Consider the following 18,007-nt stretch of genomic DNA (forward strand, 5'->3'; position numbering starts at 1 on the left):
TTCCTGCTGGAAATGAGCCACTGGCAAAAGCTACAGCTTTATTAGGAGAAGGAAAGCAAAGGATCATTGGTCGTAAGAGAGGGCAGTCACCTGGCTGTGGATCTAGATGGGCAAAGGTCTTGGAGCTGGACTCCGCTGAGCATTTAAAAGCTTTCTATCTTGTTTGTGACTCACAGAAGCCTGAAAGGGAGGCAACAGATACTTTCAATACAGTATTGCTTTAGCTTGAAAGAAAAAAATAACCTTGGGATGGGCCATTTGCCCTTGATAGCCCAAATGCTGGCTAGAAAGGTAAGCCAAAAGAAGGGCTGTGCAGTGGTTACCCTTCTACACTGATAAAGAAGGCAGTTCTTGAACAGCCTCTGGGGAAAGGCTTGGACTGGTAGCAGCATAACAGTCTACCATGGTGTGGTTACTGTTGCTTAAGTAAATGAGTCTTTAAAATTAAAACAATTAGATTAAAGAAGAACCTGATTTGAATTCATCTGTAGCTTCTTCCCTGGTGGATATGACCTGTGATAATCTTAAAATGAGTTTCCTGCGCAGGTCAGTGTGGATAATACTCGGGGATGAAATTGCTTTAGGATTACCTTAGGATTCTTAGATCCTTCTCTGGTTGTGTATGGTGCAATGCCTGGGCTGAGTCAGGTGAGAGCACGGCCCATCCATGACTTTGTGTCTGCACCCATCTTCATGTTGGGAAGGGCAAGAAGACTGATGCAAGCTGCAACAGCAAAGGATGCCCAGAAAGTCCTGTGAAATTAGCAGTAGATCAACGGGTAGAAGCTCACTTGATCCTGTGGGTGAGGGACAAGGACGGGACATCAGAGGCAGTTCAGGAGGTTGTGGCATTTGCCTTGCAGCAGTAAATAAAAATCAGGCTTGTCAAAAAAGGTTTAGTGACTATAATGCAAATGAACAGAAAGGGTTCAGTTAAATGCTGCTGAAGGTGAGTGTCACGAACACTCATTTGCTCAAGTAAATGGGTGTCAGTGACACGTGGTTGCCCCTGTGTCCCCCTGTTCCCCTTGGTGTAATATAAAGGCCACCTCATTTTGCTTCATGTGGTGAGCCGACTGGGGACAGAGGCATCCTGAAATACAGAAGCCAGGTTTGATATCTGGACTCCTGAAGTGCAGGAAGTTGGGACTATGCTGGTGGCCAGTTCAGATTTTTCTTCTAGGGCTACAAGTAAGGCAGGTGTCCAACTTCTGGCTGTGGAAGCTCCTTTGGAGACAACACCTAAGCAAAGTCAGTACTTTTCAGGTAGTAGTTTTGTGGTGCACAAGTGCTCCCGCCTCCAGGGACAGAGGTCAGTACAGCAGCTGAGGCAGTGCTTGTTTGGCCTTCCAGCGAAGGAAGCAGTAACTAATCCGAAGGTTTTTCTAATAACCTGTGAATGTTTCTGACAAGCAGCAACGAGTCCAAAAGGGAACCTCAGCTGAAAGCAATACTGCCGCTGGCATGGAGATCCCAACAGGTTCAAGTGAGCTTGTCCAGGCTGTATCATTGCTGTGACTGAGCATAGCACTATCAGTGTCCACAGGTACTGGATGAATACCAGATTTTTATTGTGACCAGACTGGGAGGTCATATCTTAAATTCTGGCACAGCAATGCAAGCTGCCTAAAATTCAGGTGTTCCCAGTGGTGGTATGGGAACTCCACTGACAACGAATCCGAAGTGCTGTAAAATCAGCCTGTTCCCTGGGTACTTGGAGACAGATAGTGCTTGGAGGCCTCTGCTCCTATTACAGACAGTTTATTTGTGCATTTGTCAATACTATCACATCCCTGCACAGGGAGGAAACAGCCTGTGACTTTGCATTTTAGTCTTCTTGGGTTTTAAAGCCTGCTTGTATGGGACCCAGAGGCTTCCCATGGATGAGCTGTATCGGCACAGGACCACCAGCAGCATGATTGCAACAAGAGAAACTACTCATACTGATTAAAGCTGCAGAAAAATATAATTTCTGTTTATACAGAGGGAAGTTTTTTGTCAGGATAGGTTGTGCATCCCTGCAGTCTTTAACTCTTGGCGCTAGGATACTCTGCGACTGCAAAATCAGGGGGCACATTCAGCTGTAATGCAAGAGGACTCACCCAGGATACCTGTTTCATTTTGCAGCTTAGTAGGTAGAAGATAACTGAGAAAGCCCATCAGTTTTGGGGGGAATTATTTGAGAAAGACCAGAAATAGGAGAGAGAAAAAGGCCCTCACAATCATTAACAGACCCCAACATAGATGTTCTGGTTTCCTACCTTTCTCCTCAAGGATAGTGATTCAAGGAATCACTATATTAATTAAGGGGAAACTGAGGTGGGGGGGGTGGGGGTGATGTTTTCTGTATCACCTGACTGTAATGGTAAAAGGGCATTTGGGATGAGAAGATGGATATAGGAGAAGTGCAAAGGAGGACTGAGATAGTGGGTGAAAGAGAAAAGAAGCTGTTAACCATTTTCCCAGGAATGGGCAAGCGTGTATGTGTAAGTGCGTGTGCCCAGGGAATGCACACAAGTGACACAAGTGAAGGGATATGCTTTGGCTAAAGAAGGCAGTGCTACAATTTCAGTTTTCTTCTACCCAGAGAAAAATGTCAATGGAATTTTTTTTTTTTCTTTTTTTAACTACAAAGGTAATTTTTTTTTTTTTTACAATACCAAGTCAATACACAGTTATTTTTTGGGAAAGGTGGGAGAATAAAGTTAATTTTAAATTAAAAGGTAATTTTTTTTTTTTTTACAATACCAAGTCAATACACAGTTATTTTTTGGGAAAGGTGGGAGAATAAAGTTAAACAGGTTGTGAGTGTTGCAGTGAGGGAGTTGTGAGGAATTTATGTAGTCCATGGTAGCAAAGATTCAAAGAGGAATTTAAAGGTGTTTCTCTGAAGTCTTTCTGAGCATGCGGCTACACCCACAGTCCCATAGGGATTTAATGGGATTGTCTGAGAGTACAGTAGAGAAACATCAAAGTCAAGTACACTTTTGATCCATGCCAGCACTGACAGAGCATGATCTTGCAGTTCTGGAAGGATGGCACTGGTGTCTCTTGGCTTTGTTGCCACTGATCTCACAGATAAAGTGCGAGAGGACTGCATGGCTGTGAATGATACACAGAAGTCTTTTGGGGCTGAGGCAGCAGCTATCTTGCATTAATCTTCAGGGTTTCAGGCTCTTCTATGGGCTGTAGGAGGTTTTTAGGCTTTAATACTCAGAGTATTTCTAGTATTGTTCTGAGGTGACAAGCAGTCGAGTTTTATAACCCAGTTCATAAAATGACTGACACGAGATCCTGCAATATACCGGACTGGAACTCTGTTTCTGGTGTTGTAACTGAGTCTTTCATGAATTTGGGGATGTTGCTTAACTTCTCTATGCCTCGGTTTCTCAAGCGCTGAAGGGAGGGCATAGAGAGTTACTAGCACCATTTAGCAGTTTCTAGAGCTCTGCAAATGGAAGGCAAGAGAAAGAAAATTGTGCAAAATAGCCCTGTTGTGGTTATTGGGATTTATAAGCCACAGTTTTATTTTATAAACCCCCTGAAATGTTCCACTCTTCACATTTTATCGGGGTCTTCATGTTCTTGTGAAACTGGAGTACAAAGCCAACCCAAGCAAATGGTCCTCTCTCTTTCTGTACTGATCTCAGAATCTTCCTTCTGCAATCAGTCTGACAGAGCTGTATACAACCTTTTCACATATCTGCTGCCTTCATACAGCCACATACACACAGATCCAATGTCTGGAATACTTGCATATAGGATGCAAAAGGCCTTTCCCTCACTTAGACATCTCACATGCCCCTTTGCTTCCTGCATCTTGCCATTTCTGCAGTGTTTTCTAAGGCTGCCCTGCAAAGATCCAGCCGGCTACCGCTCGCCAGCCAGGTGGCTGCGAAGGTCTTACCCGGGCCCTCACTGCCTGTGGGCACGCGGGAGGTACCAGGAGGTGCTGGGAGACACAGGCTGAATATTAGGTGGGGAAGGAGGACAGAGTGTCCTTGCTCCTCTTGCCGGGTGTTCCGCCGTCCAGGCAGCCTGCCAGGGTTCCTGCTATTGTCAAGCTTTTTGAATGTCGACTGATTTAAAATACGTTTATTTATTTATTTATTTCTTATGGCATCTTCTGAGTGTGCACCAGCTGCTAAAGTACACACTACTGCTGCCACAGCCCGTAGCCACTTCAGGGATTAAAACAGAGTATTTTCAATTTTTTAATGAGTTTTTCTTAGTTGAAAATAAACTGGCAAAAATTTTTTTATTTTCTATCAGAATTATGGGAAATTAATTTCTGATCAGCTTTACTCTGTTCCTTAAAGGCTCTGAAGCCCTATTTCAAGCAGGAGGAAACCAGAAACAGGGGAGAGCTGCAGCCCTGTGCCTCATCCTGTGACTCTCATGGGAGCTTCATGGGTTACCATCTCCTCCACACAGACACCATTACCTAAGCTGTAGGACTTGATGTATTTCTTTGCTATATTTATATTAACTGATTTATATGAAAATGTGTATTTAGGCCATCAACTATAAGGTCTAAGTTCAAAAGGGTATTGAGAGATGCAGACCATTTGCCAACCAGCCTGTCTGACCCAGCTCCAAACGCAAGCTGTATTCCCAGCTCTGCTTATATGCCCTTCAGACACATTTTGGGTCACAAAGCTTCATAAAACACATTTTTAAAAGTATGGATTGTTAATGCAGGTCATTGCAGTTCTAAAGGAAAGCTTAATACCTATGTCTGCTCTATAAACCAAGGATTTTGACCTGTATGACTCTCAAAAGACACATTTGACAAGGTCTTAAACTTTCCTAATGTAAAAGGAAAAAGTAACTTAGTCACCTTGCAATAGATGTGCAGAATGGTACAGGGCAGCTGCTCTCCTTGCAAAGAGGATAAGAGGAGCCTGAATGAACGACAACAAAGCTAATGAAAGTCTCAGTTTCAGCCGGACAAGCCCACATTCATTAATGATCTAGTCTGCCCAGCTTGTCTATTATTAATTTTGAGCACCATCCAAGTGGAAGAAGCACCTGTTGATGGGGTATCAGCCATCAGAGGTCTCCATTTAGCAGAGTCCTGCCTGCCACAAGCTGGGCAAGCCACCAGCACTGCTGTCAGGGGGACAAGCCTTTGGATAGCAGCTCGGATTCCCATCAGAGCTTGCTGGGTGAATGTGGTGGCAAATAGGAAGGAAAAGACATGATAAGTATCCTTTTCCTTTCTTGTCCTTTCCTCCTGACAGATGTCTTTGTGATTTTAGCATAAAAGTCACTTTCAGGGTTTACTTACGATTTTTGTCAATGAAATCCTCTAAATCGAACTTGAACCCAAGACAGCACTTCTTGGATGCCTCCGTTACAGCAGAGAGGGTTCATAAGGTTGAAGTTCAGCTCTAGGATCATTTTTAGGAGGGCTCAGAGGCCTTACATGAGCCGCACTCCTGGAGGTTCAGCCTAGGCAAAGGCTTCTCTTTGGCTCTGTAGTGGACCATCTTGGATAACAGTTCCCAAATTCCACCTATGGTCAGAAGCAAACAGCCTCCAGGAACAAAATGTTGCAACAGCTTGTCTGAAATACATTGTTTTCTGAAGCAACCATTGCCAGTATACCCATAGAGTTACACAGTTGTTTTCTGGAACTAGATTAACATATAGTCCGCACCTTAAAAATTATTTGAGTTTGAAAATGGTCCACACTTCCTATTTTAAAGCTGACTGTTATAATTTTTGTATTTTCTGAGAACGACTGCCACTTAGACAAGTCTTAGAAGGATTTTTTTCCTTTTGTCTTCCTTCTTTTATTAATACATTCTTTGATATTGCAGCTGGTGAAGGAGCAGTTTCCATATGTGGTCTTCGTATTTCACAGAAAACTATGACAGTCTGATTCTCAGGTTGAGACTTTTTTTCACTGATGGAGACTGGAGTATTCTGAAGCCGTATTGAGCAAACAAAGCTAACCTGAAGCAAAAAAAAATAACCACTGCATTTGCAGAGAGCCTGTAAGCATGTCAAGGTAACCCTTCTGTGATGTACAAAAAGTACTACTGTAACGGTGGTACATCTTGAACCTATCACAGTTACAAAATGCACACCAATGAAATGTGGTGCATGTTGGAAGAACAAAGTATAGCAGTTGTATCTGTAGTCACTCTGTGGCTCACCTGGGTTTTTTGCTCCTTCTGCTGTCATATCACACATCATACCTGAGTGTGGGAGCTCCTTGGGTCCAAGACCAGCCTTGTCTTAAATATTTCTTTACAAATACACCTTCCAGAACATAGCCGTGGTTAATGATGGAGCCCCTGAAATATTAACTACTCACATCATTATATAATTGGTATCTATTTTATATAATAGTAATAGTAATTAGATATAATTTTTTTCTTGTTTCTGCATTGAGATAAGCACATGCTATCACCACTTACACCAGCAAACCTAAATTGGGTTTGATCCTAACTTGTGGTACTGTAGTATTAGAGTAAGATTATAAAGACTCAAATCAGTGGCTATTTTGCTACCTGCCTGGTTAGCTATAGTGTTTTTCACAATAAAACTGTTCCACAGAATTTCAGAATGCTGCTAAAAAGGAAAATCCAAATATTTTATAACCCTGGCCTTGACTTTACTTGAGGACATGATAAACATCCCATTAAAGCTGTAGATGTATATCTATATTTAATCTTATATTTGCAAAATTCTTAAAGAACAACACTTTAATCTTCTCTTTTGCTCCTCTCCTTTTTTTTTTTTTTTTAAGTATCAGTACAACTGCAGTAATGCAAACCTGTTTCTACAGTTCCTAGTAGTGATCTCTTAGCAACTAATCCATGTCAGGTCAGCTTTGAGGTTCTTACTCCTGTTGCCTATAATAATAATTCTACTGAAATTTAGCTAGATTATAGAATAAAGTAATATTAAGAAAGCGATGGAATTAAAATGTGGCCAAAAATAAAATAACAATCACATTTTATACCCTGTTAAACTGCAGGCTGTCCATTGTTTTAATAATATGCAATATAGCCCCAGTGCAATACGATCAAATACAATCATGAAATTAAGGCAACCACACAAGTAGGTGTGGTAGATATTGAAGACCTTAGATACAGATGCATGAGTCACTAAATTCAGGATAAGACCGCAGAGAACTTAACTACGTATCTTTGTATTTTACTGCTTGTGAGAAATGGAGACAGGTGACCTCAAACCTTTGCTACTTTTTAAAGGGCATTGACATGTTCAGTATGTATTTAAATCTTTACATGAAACAATATGTCTCTGTTTTTTAGTACAATCTTCTGCCTTTCTCTTAAATTATTTTTTTTCATTGAGTTTCAAACTTGTGAGGAGAAATTGAGAGAGTCTTCATTATGGACCCTTTCAGACTTTAACTGACTCATGTCCCAAAGATATTGCAAATATCTGATAACATAAGTTATCCCTGAAGGCTGCTGAATCACACTCCTCTGGGCAGCTCTTTCCTGTGCATCAGGACTGACGAAATGCTGTCCCCAGTAGCATGGGATGGTGGAACTGATAGAACACGATTTCTGAGACATTTGAAAAACTGAAAGTATCTCTGTCCCTTAGAAAATTTGCTTTACTTTGAGATGTGACTAATATCCAGCCTGTGATCGATTTGCACACAAATCTAGCAATTTTGTCAGGTTTGTCTTCCTCGAAACTTAATTTAGAGATTTTCTATTAATACCAGATACTTCACCATAGGCTTTTCTTCCTACGTTGTTTGGCTCCCTGCCACCCTTCAGTTCACAGACACCCATTCCATCTGCCACAAGCCAGAGGAAGAAAACAACAGGCATAAATAAATGTTAGCTGTCCTTGGCAAAACCTTTGCATAAGACCCCCACCCTGATTAGAGATGTATTTCTCAAGGAGTAAATAGATTCAGAAAACACCACCACACTATAAATGTATCATCTTCACATGCCTCCTCTGTGCATCTTTTGTCACAGCTTCTTATATTGTTGATGGAAGTTTACCTCTTAGAAAACATTAAATACATTGCCAAACAGAACTGAGATCCTGCCTTACCAGTCAGTTGGTGAGAAAGCCATCAGCTAAAGCTGGGTTGCAGAGAATTTATTCTGAGGGATGATGCACGAATCAGAAGCAAGGTAATCTGGTTTCAGCCCCAGGGGAAATATAAGCAAATGTGCTGCAGAACAGCTCCCACTCTGCTGCCACAAAAGTGCCTGAAGCGATTCAGTCCACGGGGATGGTTGGTGGGCAACAGCACGAAGTGCTTCTTGGCGGCATGAAGGTTGTAACAGAAATGGAGAGATGCTAATTCTAATACACTTTTGAAAGGGAGGGGAGAGAAAGCAAGAAATATTTCAATTTGTTTTTGAATATTGCCTATCTGAAATTTTCCAAAATCAGCCTGTGTCACAGACACATTAAGAGCTTAAAACTCTGCATAGCCTTCAGCACAAGTAGGAATTTACAGACTTAAGGGACCAGCCGGGTTCTTAAATGCCTGCTTGGATTACAGAGTTACAATCAATGCACACAGGAGACAGGAAAATCCTGTGGAATGGAAACTCCTCTAAATCTGTAAGAAATGTTTGTGGTGTTCAAGACAACAGATGAGTGTTTGTATTGAACAGATCTCCCTTGTTTGGAACAGAAGAAACAGCCCAGCCACAGAGCATGCTGCCTCCTCGGCCCTCCTCCACCACCCATGTTTCCACCACCGCACTTCAGGCATGGCTGGAGCACTGTAAGTGTGGCCTGGGAGCCTTTCTCTTCTTTACATGACTTTTTATGTATGACAAAGACTGAAGCAGTCTCTTAAGCACTGCTTCATGGCATCACTCAGCAAACCTGTCTGTCTGTGTTGATATAGCTCTGTTAGGACAAGCATTCAACATCCCTGACTGGGGCTTGAAGTAAATCTCAAATAGATCAAGGAGTGAAACGAGGCTCAATTTGTTCAGGCAGTTAATTCTATTAACTTAAAATACTCTCCTTACTCTGTTTCGGGAACTTCATTAGAGTAAGGCAATCCTGAACTAAAGGAAATGGCAATGCAATAAACCAAGCGAGGACAGAAAGGCTGTTTTCCATCCTGCAGAATCATGTCAGGCTGTACATTATGTATGTGTCCTGTTTTACATCACATTTGCCTTACCCAGTAGGTGAAATGAAGGGCCTGAAATCCTCCTATGGAATCTATTCCCACCATTTCATTTTGCAGAAAGAAAGATGTGTTTGAGTTGTTGGTATGAAGTTTTCAGTCACCCACCTATGCGCGTATCTGCTTTATATATGTATCCACACATACATGTTAACACATGCAACATACAAGATACAGGGTGTATATACTATAGCGCAGTTTGCCCTATTACCCCTATTGCCAGGGTCTGTTACCTCCAGTATGTTTTCCATCCCAACATTAAGAATTTTTCTACCTACTCAGTAATTCCTATTTCTTAATTCTACTCTTCACTTACCAAGTATGAATGCTGCAATTATTGCTAGTGTTATGTAAATAATGATGAGTAAAATGTCTGACAAGGACTAACCCAAGAAAAAATACAGCGTAAAATTCTCCATTGTATTCAGAGAAATCGTCATTGAACTCAGGGTGCTGTTCCCCACAAACCAAAATCTAGTTGCTTCCCCCTTCCTCATCCCCTCTCCATGCTTCAATTTCCACAGAAAGGAGACCCAGAAACAAGACCTCCTTAGGAATGTGGTGTACTCCTTCAGTGAGGGTCCCTGAGATTCCTCATAGCAGCCCAGAGAGTAATCTCAGCACAAAATCACCCTTCAAGCCACCTCCCCATAAAAACGGGAAATTAAACTAAGTAGTAACTAGGAGGGTGGGGTCAGTGAAAGCACTATGAGCAGTTTGTCCTTTGGAGCCTCCAGTTGGAGATTTTCTGGAAAATGGCTTTTCACTTGAAAGCTGAAGATCAATGGTCTTAACCCAATGTTTCTGGTTCAGTGTTCATCTGTATTTCCAGTGAAGATTGCTTTTGTCACAGGACATAAATAAGCCAGTTTACTCAGGCAAGCGTAATTCTGAAGTCAAAAGATTAGACATTCATTGATCATTGAGGGCATTGGCTCTCATCTGCAGTTAATGAACGCCTACAGGTCAGTATCTTCTGGAGCGAAGTTCACTCTGCCTATACCCTCACTGAGCATAGCGTCTATTATTAGAGCAAAGACACTATTTTTGGAGAGGAGTGCTGCTTGTAAAGTGGGACAGAGAGAGCAAGGTCAGGTCTAAGAATAGGCCAGGGTCCCACAGTGGCTTACAGGAGTGTGTGACAGCCCAGCTGCAATGTGCCTCTGGAAGGAAGAGGAAGCATGGGCAGGATGCTACGCTGAAGTGCTCATGTTCACGCATGTGTGAAGATAACCTTGTGACAGATCCTAGGCTTCACCCTATTGGAGCCAACAAACTCTCCCGAGCCTGTAGTGTTTGGTGGCTGTTCTTTTATGCATTTCTCCAACAGGCCACACATGGCTGCATGTTCACTCCTGTGTTCTGTGTTACGTAGAAGCTGCTTGCCCTGGATATGAAAGAGTTGTGTCAGGAGCTCCAGATAATACAGGCTGCTTCGCTGCCCAAATCACATTGCCCTGCAGGGCCTCCTGGTCCCCAGGTGAGTGATGTATTCGTGATTAAGCCTCACTGATCTCTCACTTTCTCCAAGTTCTTACAAAGCTGTAAAACATGTGCAAATGGTTTTTGTCACTTAACAAGCATACCAAGCTCTGGCTTAATTTCATTTTGATATGACTACGCATAAATCACGTAGGCTTTCTACCCTATGTTCTCATCCCTGCCTTGCATACTCCAGTCGGTTTCAAGATCATTCTTCATTTTTGTGGTGTTTTACAGCAGGTGGCACCCATCAAAAAAATCCCAGAGATGCCGTCACTTCCTTCAGAGGCTCTTCATTAGTTTTTTCTTTGCTTTAGAGTCTGTTGTCCTTTATATGACGGAGAGAACCCAATCCATGGAGCGGATATACAAGAGATGCCATGAACTTTAATGTTGGTGTAGGCAAACACCTACAGAAAACATCAGAGTACAAGGAGGGGCTTCAGGAAGACAGTGGGATTGGATTCCGGAGATGTGGGATCTCCTAGCTTGACCTGCCACATCTTAACTTGCCGGGTAGCCTTGGGCCGGTCTTTTTGACCTCCCATTTCATTTTCTACAATTTGTACATGCAGACATCTTCTAAGGGAGATCAGAAATTTTCTAGGGAAATGGTCTGCCTCTACAGGAAGGTTTTTCTGCATGTTTTTGTAGTGTGGAGAAGATCACCCATCTGCCTTTTCATTCCAGCTCATTCCCTCCAAAGAAAAATGAAACTTTTCATGGAGAGGTACTTGCAGTTTTTCCCAGGGCACAGGCAGTCCCAGTCTATGTGTTGTGCGTGGTGCTCTGGGACTGTGATATTCCTTGAGGCCCCTGGGTCCCAGTTTTATTACAACACAGCTGACAGCAGACGTGGCCTGGGACCTTTGCTGCAGCAAAGCTGCAACTGAGGTTTTGGCAGCCTGAGAAGTCAACAAACTAGTTAACAAAGAAGTTAACAAAGCGTTATCCAAACACTTTTTAAAAAGTATGGACAGTACATCACAGTAAAGGTTCAGTTATGTGGTAGAAAGCTTAGTTTTAGTTATTTATAAGCAAGTACTTCAGAAGATACTTGTAAATAGTCTAGAAGCTGCAATGTGAAAGCCACAAGGTCTTGTTTTATGAACCTTGACTTTATTGTTCTGCCGTTTTGTCTTTGCTGAGATGCAGGTTCATTTAGCATGTGAATGATGAGGTGTGGAGAGAGGCAATGGGAAGGGTTTGTCCTGTCCTGTATTGAGAAAAGCCCTCTCTGCATTGTGAAACAGCCCTGTGGTGTTGTTGGCCACAGTCCAGAGTAGCTGTACTTGTGAAAGAAGCAGTTGTGATTTCAGTCTTCACTAGACTGTCTTTTTTGGTAAAAATATCCTCTTAATACTCTCTCTGTCTTAAACTGGTAGAACAGTAATATTAATTCAATTGTTCCACAAGGTCTATTGCTAAAAATAATATTAATCTCGCAACCAATTGATCTATAATCCCTCCAAGAACATTTTGAAATAGAGTAGGCCAGCAGATTTTATTACAGCAGCAGACAGTAGAGTGGGTATAACATGACTTTGGAATTTTTAATTATAAATTATGGGACTCTGTCTTGTAATGGGACAATGTTAGAGCCAGCAGTCCTCTGGGCAATACTTTTGTGACAATGGTCACCTGAAAAGAAATGGTACCATTACAAATAATATCTAAGAAGTACTTCTGAATTTTTTTCTGTTGTAGCGTGCATGGCTTTCGAAGGAGTTGTAAAAGCTTGTATTGTTGACTCAGAGACGAATTTCAACACTTTTTCAGAAGAAGCAGAAATAGATTTGTAATGATATAACACAGAGTATAATTCCTCCCATGTGTAACCTAAGGTAAAATGAAAGAAATAAGATAAAGTTTGGCCCTGAATCTAAACCAGTGTGTCTTGATTTACACTATTGGAAACCTAAAATAACTCTACTGATTAAAATAGTAGGAATAATTTGAGAGTACACTTTGTTCCTATTCACATACAATTTGCGTCATGAAACAGCCAGAATCCAAACTTGGAGTGAGTGATTTTACAGAGAATCTAATGCTCCTCTGATGCAGGCTCATGGCATCTTTTTCCTTAGTCATTCAAGAAGGAAAGGTGGTCTGTGAACTGAAACATTCTAGAAACAAAACCGGTTTATTGATTTTTTTTTTCTGACACGGAGTTCAGGATCTCCCTGGATTAAAAAGTCTTCTGAAAGGAGAATCAGCCTCATTTGAGAGACAGACGTATCTTCAGGATTCAGAGGTGGTGGCAATCCTCCATGTACATACTACACTGAAGAGCCCCCCGCCATGTCACTTCCATGACCACCCCTTTGGCTGACCTCCTTTGCCAGCTGACATGGGGTGTCTGTGTCCTTGTTGTCACTAATTCTTCAGACCACAAATAACTTCTCATCTTTCCATTGCCCCACGTCTTTTTTCTGGCTAGTTTATCTAGAAAATGCCACTGCACTTCTCACGTCAGTCCAACTCCCCAGCCTGCCATTCCGCAGTGGCATAGACCTAGCATTTAGAGACCGCATTCAAACACCACATCCAACGCCCCAACCTTGTGGGTTCACACTGTTCCCAGGACACACCTACGGTGTCAAGGGTTGAGTGAGGACAGCCACCAGTGCCTCCTTACTAATGCAGTTTAATAATAGCATTCGCTTTTCTCCCTAGGGTCCTCAAGGAATTCCTGGCATAAAGGGACCAAAAGGCGAGAAAGTAAGTGTCTGTTGTTATGGAGTTTGGTATGTTTTTGAGAGGCAAAGAAAGGAGGGGAAGGTGTTTGCTTTTTTCCTTGTCTGTTTAGTGAATGGTGCGCCTTACAGATATGGAGATTTGCTTTACTTTGAATGTAAAGCTGTGAATTGTTTCGAAGCTGTAACTTAAAGCTTCATCTTTCAGTGTCATTTTCAGTCGTGATATGTTTTTTATGGCTTCTCATGATAGCTGCCTCTGTCTGGGGTACGTGTTAAGAAGCAGCACAGGTGCACAAATCAGTGATCTTATTGATCCAAAAACCTTTGAACGCCCTGTCCCTCTGTGAAGACATGAGAGGCGGAGCTCCCCCATGCAGTCTTAATTGTATGGGTCAGCTCAGATGTTAAAACTGGCCTATATGTTAAGTTATGGCTTCAGATCTGCAAAGCATCTGCTTCGTGATGATGCCTACAGAGCCTTATACCAGAAGGTGGGCACATAATTACATGCTTTGCCGTACAAGGGGATGACTGTATATATAGGGCTGAGAACACAAGAAAGACCAAGGAGCTCTTTTGAGGTAATGCTTCCCATTTTACCTCTGGAAGCAAAGTCTTGAACACAGAGATATTCCCAAAAAATTTTTTTAAAATAAAATAAATGCATTGACTATTGAGCCACTGTGCTTCATGTGGTGCCTATGAGACTAACATATTCCTTTCTCTGGCAGGGGGAGATTGGCAGGCCAGGAAGAAAGGTATGAATAAAGGTGCTGTCTCAGAAACAAGTCTACTGCTTGACACATAACAGCAGCCAGAGAGGACTGCAGGCAACAGTTAAAGAAAAATTAGCTGATGTTGAAGTTTAACCTGTCTGTGCTGCTTCCCATGGTACCCAGGGTGGGTGGTAGGGAGCTCTGAGTGCAGGGCTGGAGACCTGGATCCTCTGGCTTGGAAAGCTGTCCCAGCTGGTTTGAATTCAACAAATTCCCTCAGTAAAAGCATGCGGCTCTGGCCAGGCAACTAAAATAGAGTGGGAAACTACCTGAACTATGCCTCTGTGGACAGGGGAAGCAGAATATGGGAGCTATCATAAAAAGTGTATTTAAAAAAGCCAAAAAGCAAAATCAACCTTTTTACTACTTCAGAGTCTAAACAAGACTCTGACAAATACCCCCACAGGAGGAATAACCATTAATGATTACACTTACAGAGTTCTGGCACAAATGCAATATACTGGATACAATCCTATGATTGGTGACATATAAGCATGATATATGGTCACAAATATGTGCTGCTACATGTGATGAAACAGAATACATTATCTCAGTTGCTAAGTACCTCCATTTAATTAATTAACTTCAAAAGAAGACAAAAATGCAGGATGAAATCAGAGATATGCAGCGGGTAGTCACTAACCAGGAAAAGAAGTACCTTTCTAATAATATACCAAGGATTTTAACACCCTTCTAATAATATACAAAGGATTTTATCACCAGCTACCAATCAGTAATTCAAATAAATACAAAGCACATAAACAAGAGATCTTTTTTTTAATCTAAACTGCAAATGCCCTGCAGCAAATAAAAATATTTCCTATATAAATTCAAGTGTTCAAAACAGTGATGTCTCAGAGAGAGTCACCCACCAACCTACAAGAGAGTGCAAGCCTTAAACACAGTACCTTAGTACTTTCATGACAAAAACCAGGAGGTCCCCAAAGAGAAGTTGATCAGGTTGGAAATAAAAGAATGTCACTCTTGCTAAAAGCTGCCTGGCTCATAGGAGGTGACTCTTAGCCCCAAATGTCATTATGACATTTCTAAGATCGTATTGTAAAGCAGAGAAATAGTACTAATCTGCAGCGTTTTAGGAGACACTCAGAAAGTGATTTACGTTGAGTTAATTAAAATAGATAAATAACTGTATGTATATAGCTATTGCTAGTCATATAATAGCTAAATAAAGAGCAAGTAATATGAGAATGTTTGGAATAAAATTAATAGTAAATAAAACCAGGAATATCTTAGTTAAAGATTTGCTTCTATTTGTAATAGAATAAGGAATTGGATCCACACTGATATAATTACATGCAGGTCTTTTTGATTTACATACTATTATTATATGAAAAGAGGATTTAAGTTATTGATACTGGGGTTTAGGATTATTGTTATTTTGCATATAGATTTACTCTGTCTCTGACCTACTTATTTGAATCAACATAATCTGGTATTTCTGAGAGCCGGCACTTCCTCCAGTAGCATCAACACAAACTGCATTATGAATACAATATAGGGGGGTTTGTGTTTACAGCAGGGTAAAGAACCACCTGTAGGTCTTTTCCTGGAAAGACTGTTTTCCTCCATACCTCTTGCCTGCAGTGGAGGCCTGTGTGTAGGAATGATGTTAGATGAATCATTGTAATCAATGTATTCTGTTCAAGGGTAGACCAGGTCCCCCGGGCGTCCCGGGGATGCCAGGACCAGCTGGATGGCCTGGACCTACGGGACTGAAGGTAAGACTGAATTCCCGTGGAATAACCTGTTCAACATCATGATCTGAACAGAACAGCTGTCTCAGGAAGTGTCTAAACCACTATCTGCGGGAGGCTGGGAAGCTGCAGCAGCGCAAGGACACACTGTTCTTGTCACATTCCTTAACACTGCTCTGCAAAGACCTGCCCAGTCTAGGGCACCTTCTGCCTACACCCTGTAGCACTTCTTATGGTGGTTAAAATATGTCAAAGGCAAATTGAAAATAAATCTAATGAAGACTGATTGATAACCACTGACGTTTCAAAACTGATCGTCATCTTTATGACTGTTCTTTATGATGATCTCTTTGCCTGAATGTGTACTTCTTGGCAGCGTAACTGTGTGCCTGTGAGATCAGAGGGAAAATCCCCTGGGGAAATCAGGGGAAAGAGATTACAAATCATGAGGGTAGCTGATCACATCTTTGAAGTTCATTCCCATACAAACAAATGTTCATTCCTGTGATTTGTAATAACCAACAGCAGACGAAATGGCAGAACACACTTTGCTACTGCAGAGTAGTTACTTCATCTGCATTTATTATAAAAAAGCTCTTTCACAGGCACCCCCTTGCCATGGGGAAGGAGCTTGCGTGCCCTTGTGAGGTTGAGAGCTGTGCTGGTGGTGGCATGTGCCTCCGGTAGGGTCTCGCAATCCTGACAGGTCTCAACTGAAGGGTCAGACGAAGTGTGTCCACAGGCAGGATGGGCTCCACTGCGCAGGCTCGAAGGTTTTACTCATGTTTGCAAAGCCCTGTAGCACCATCAGCGCGCTTGCAGTAAGTATGGGGAAAACCCTTCCCAAATCTTCGTTTGCAAAGCCACACCATGAATTATAACAAAGACGTAGGAGAGTCCTTTACTGAGTATTATCTTATCCAAAGGGTATACAGCTCTTCACAGGAGGCACACTGTATGGTGTTTTTACCAGGACTTTTGAGATAACTTGCTTTTCTTCAATCCAGTATGCACCAGGCAAAAGGACTGCACACAGTGTTTAGTTCAAAGCTGCATTTTCCAGTAAATCTTTGACTCTTCATTTGCTCCGTGAAGGTTGGTGCCCCGCCTCAGAGGATGTGATGCAGTAGCTCTTGCTACTAGTAGATGACTTCTGAATTCAAGCCGTATCTGGGAAGTAGACCCTCAAGCTCTTCACAGCTATGTTAGATGAAGAACCTCGTACTGCAGTATGTGGGAATGCAGGCAAGCAACAAGAGAGCATGTACTTAAAAGGAGCCAATGTTTCACTTTGAGTTGTGAGATGGAGTGTCCCCCCCATTGCATTGTGTGCTATGATTTCCCACAGTGGGAGCAGTGAGGGCAGAAGGAAGGTCCAGCTACCTCCTTAGTACTAAGAGCAGAGCAGTCAGAAAACTCTCATTCACTTGGCCTTGTATGTATATAAGCTCTAGTTTTATTAATGAAGTGTTCCTAATTTTTATTTTATCTCTCCAATGTCTATTGTTATGCTTTCTCACCACACTTCTAAAAGCATCCCTCACACTCAGTAGTAATACTTCTTCCCAGATCTTGTCTGCAAGGCCTACTTGCTGTTTGATTCCAATTGTTCTGCTTTTATTGTTTCCTGATACCTGTCTCCTCTGTTCTTTAGAGGGGTTCACACTTTAATCTCTTCTGGTCTTTATAAATTTCAGTTTCCCACCTGTCAGTGAAGACTCCAGTTGAATAGAGGCCACAGATCTCTGTGCTCACTTCCATCGATTGTGTCTCTCTCTTCTTATCTCTGATCTCAAACTTCTGATACTCATCTTCACTATAGTTGTTTGCTGCATCCCCTTCTTGCTGTATATCTCCAGTAAGATGCCATTCGGGTTTTTTTCTATTTCCCACCTCTGTGCCTTCTGTTTCTACAGCTGGGTCTCCTTTCTTGTCTTCTCTTTCTTTGACACAGCCTTGGTCCAATCTTTATTTGTCCTCCTTTGTTTCTTCAAGTCTTTTCTGAACTTCCTCCAGGGCAGCAGCAATGTGAAAATCCTCTCCATTTCTAGGACAAAGAAAGCCAAAGGAGAATGAGAGCCAACAGTGTTTCGCTGGTAGCATTGCTGCCTGTCTGTGGGGACTGCTCCATATTTCATGCTAGATGTAATTAGCTGACAGCAGCCAGAGATGTTG

At 42.0% G+C, this 18,007-nt stretch overlaps 1 protein-coding gene across 1 annotated transcript in view; it reads left to right on the forward strand.

Annotated features, from left to right (window-relative positions):
* The window catches only part of COLQ (collagen-like tail subunit (single strand of homotrimer) of asymmetric acetylcholinesterase), a 62,038-nt gene that overhangs the window by 24,358 nt on the left and 19,673 nt on the right, over window positions 1-18,007 (forward strand). The window contains exons 2-6 of the mRNA XM_010141903.1: window positions 8,631-8,743; window positions 10,539-10,640; window positions 13,319-13,363; window positions 14,073-14,099; window positions 15,785-15,856. Of these exons, the coding sequence (XP_010140205.1) occupies window positions 8,631-8,743; window positions 10,539-10,640; window positions 13,319-13,363; window positions 14,073-14,099; window positions 15,785-15,856 (359 nt within the window). The remainder of the gene's footprint in view (window positions 1-8,630; window positions 8,744-10,538; window positions 10,641-13,318; window positions 13,364-14,072; window positions 14,100-15,784; window positions 15,857-18,007) is intronic.

This window comes from Buceros rhinoceros, unplaced genomic scaffold (assembly GCF_000710305.1).
Source record: "Buceros rhinoceros silvestris isolate BGI_N320 unplaced genomic scaffold, ASM71030v1 scaffold4898, whole genome shotgun sequence".
Classification (NCBI taxonomy): Eukaryota; Metazoa; Chordata; class Aves; order Bucerotiformes; family Bucerotidae; genus Buceros; species Buceros rhinoceros.